The 2,978-nt window shown below is 49.8% G+C and overlaps 1 protein-coding gene across 1 annotated transcript in view; it reads right to left on the bottom strand.

The window, feature by feature from the left end:
* The window catches only part of LOC143034838 (uncharacterized), a 12,005-nt gene extending 10,151 nt beyond the window's left edge, over nucleotides 1–1,854 (bottom strand). The window contains exons 1-2 of the mRNA XM_076201183.1: nucleotides 1,737–1,854; nucleotides 36–830 (exon numbers count right to left, since the gene is read on the bottom strand). Of these exons, the coding sequence (XP_076057298.1) occupies nucleotides 36–830; nucleotides 1,737–1,854 (913 nt within the window). The remainder of the gene's footprint in view (nucleotides 1–35; nucleotides 831–1,736) is intronic.
* Between the last annotated feature and the right edge of the window lie 1,124 nt (nucleotides 1,855–2,978).

The raw sequence follows: 2,978 nt of genomic DNA, 5'->3' as shown, positions 1-2,978 counted from the left end.
TCACGATCACTCTGACTTTCTCTCTCGCTTAATACCTGCGTTGTTCCTGGAGGTGTAGGCGTTCGGGCGTGGCGTCGTGCGCGCTGGCGCCGGCGTCGCCCTCATGAGGCCCTTGGTGCTCGAAGAGGAGGAAAGAGGCTCCTCCTCTTCTGCAGAAGGGTTGGAGGACCCTAGGGAAGCTGAGGGCTGAGCCGAAGTCTCCTTCAGGGGCGTAAGACCCAAAGAGGAACCTGACGACGCTGACGAAGGCTTGGACGAAGTCCCCTGTGAGGAAGAACCCTCCGCAGGGAGTGCCCCGCTGAGGCCCACCGTGGACGCGGTCTCGTTCACCTGGGCCACGAGGGGCTGGAGACTTCCTCGGGTGTTTCCTGACGAAGTGATAGTCTTCCCTTCGTTGCCGGGGGTCATGCTCTCCGAGGCACTGCCCGTAGTGCCGTCGCTCGTGCCGTCGGTAAGGTCCTCTGGCCGAGTGAAGAGAGAGGAGGAGGAGTCTGAGGGCGAGGGTGACGAATCTTTGGTGGAAGAGGAAGAACTGAGGGAGGAAGAGGGAGAGGAACCCAGTGCTGAGGCCTTTGCGATCGTCGTGTCCTTCATGTCTCCGTCGGGAGTCGTCCTCTGGGTCTCGTCCTTCGTTGTCAGCGGCTGCAGGAGCGAGGATGACCTCTGCTGGGGCGGCTGCGTCGTCGGGGACGAGACCTTGGCCGTGGTGCTCTTCGAGGATGCCGAAGGGGTCCCCGTGCCCGAGGGAACGACGACTGCCTTCAGGAGAATGTCGTCCTCAGGGTCGTCGTTGGGCTGGAGGAGAGACCCCTGGCGGTTGGCCGCCGCATCTGTCGAAGAAGAAAAGAGAGATGAGTGTTCCTTACGGTTTTGAAAAAAAAGAAAAAACAGAATGGCATAAAATAAAATAAAGATAAACAGAAATGAATGCAACTTGGTGCGTGGCCGAACTGAAAAGTGGGCGGGGCTTAAGTGTCTCAATTAACCAATATAACTATAAGAGCGCCTTACAAGGCATAAGGGGTCAACCTGTTTGATGTGATGAACAAAAATCCTAGATAGAGTTAAAGATAATTTGAATGCTCTACTATGAAAACTAGTGTATCTACTGTAGATGCCTAGAATGCATATACTAGAGCTCAAGGTATGACCTAAAGGGAGGCACGTGCACGAAATATTAACTCAAATGTGTTCAAACATGCGCGCGCGCACACACACGCACATACACACACACACACACACACACACACACACACACACACACACACACACACACACACACACACACATACACACACACGCATGCACGCACACACACACACACACGCACGCACGCACGCACACACACACACACATGCACGCACACATACACACACACGCACACATACACACACACAGACATGCACGCACTAACACATGCACGCACACATACGCACACACACACACACACACACACACACACACACACACACACACACACACACACACACACACACACACGCACGCACGCACATACACGCACACCCACACACACATGTACACACACAAAAGAGAGAAGAGGGGAGGAAAGGAAAGGAAAATGGAGGAATAGGGAGTGAGGGAGGGATTGAGGGAGTGAGTGAGAGAAGGAGGGAGGGGAGACAAATACCCTGGCTCACCCCGTAGTATCCTAATCCCACAAGCAAGCATTCATCCACACGTATCAACAACCACCCCAACCCCTTGGGTGACACAACCTGACACAGGGAAGTATGTGCCAAAGTGGCGCCAGAGGGCAATACATCTGGCACGCCGGAAACGAACGGTGCCAAACATGTTGCAAAGGCGTCCAGTTACTGGCGCTCGCTGGTGCATGACTAGAAGCTCAATAGGTCAGGCACGCCCACTGGGTCCCCCTCCCCGTCCTCCTCCTCCTCCTTCTCCTTCTCACCCTCCTCCTCCTTCTCCCTCTCCTCCTCCTTCTCCTCCTCCTCCTCACCCTCCTCCTCCTCCTCCTCCCGTCTTCCTCCGCCTCCTTTTTCTTTCTCACTACCTGCCCCTCTTCCTCATGCTCTTCCTCTTTCTCCTTCTCTTTCTCCTCCTCCTTCTCTTTCTCCTCCTCCTTTTTCTCTCTTTTCTCTTCTTTCTCTTTTTCCTATTACTCCTCCTCCTTCTCCCCATCCTCCTCTTTGTACCCTTCCATTTATATCGACCAATAAGATCTGATAAAGATTAACTGACACGTGTGTTTACACGAAAATGTTATGGTTAAGCTACGTTAGATCAGGTTAAGTTAGGTCAGGTCAGGTCATGTCAGGTGAGGTGATATCATGTCAGGTCAGGTTAGAATAGGTTAGGTCGGGTTAGGTTAGGTTGAAATTGTGTATACATACATACATACATACATATATATATATATATATATATATATATATATATATATATATATATATATATATATATATATATATATATATTTAATTCAGGTTAATTCCAAGTAATTTTATTCAGCTGGTATCCTCATCCACCGAGACATCAGCTCAATAAATCACCTGGCGGCAGGAATTGAATCAATTTGATGGTTGTTTGAGCAACTCCCATTCTTATCTATATCTAGAAAAGTGTTAATTTTATCTTTGGAGGGTTGAGTTGGTTAGATTCTAATTCTTTAATAAAATCGCTTGGCGACATCTGAACATTTTCCTCACATAAAGATGTTAGTGTACATCAAGGCATCAATTGCCATGTTGATTATGCTTGGTTAGTAATGTCCATAAATCTTGTGTTGCATGTTATCACTGGTAGTGCACTACAGTACATACTTTGGTGTACTCGTGTTATATTGTGAGGAGCGCGTACACACCCACACGCACACATCCACACGCACACACACACACACACACACACACACACACACACACACACACACACACACACACACACACACACACACACACACACACACACACACACACACGCACGTACGCACGCGCACACAC

Source organism: Oratosquilla oratoria, chromosome 18 (assembly GCF_046742065.1).
Source record: "Oratosquilla oratoria isolate Oo_2021 chromosome 18, ASM4674206v1, whole genome shotgun sequence".
In the NCBI taxonomy this organism is placed as follows: domain Eukaryota; kingdom Metazoa; phylum Arthropoda; class Malacostraca; order Stomatopoda; family Squillidae; genus Oratosquilla; species Oratosquilla oratoria.
The sequence above is the reverse complement of the archived record's forward strand: the minus strand, read 5'-3'. Positions and strand labels throughout refer to the sequence as shown.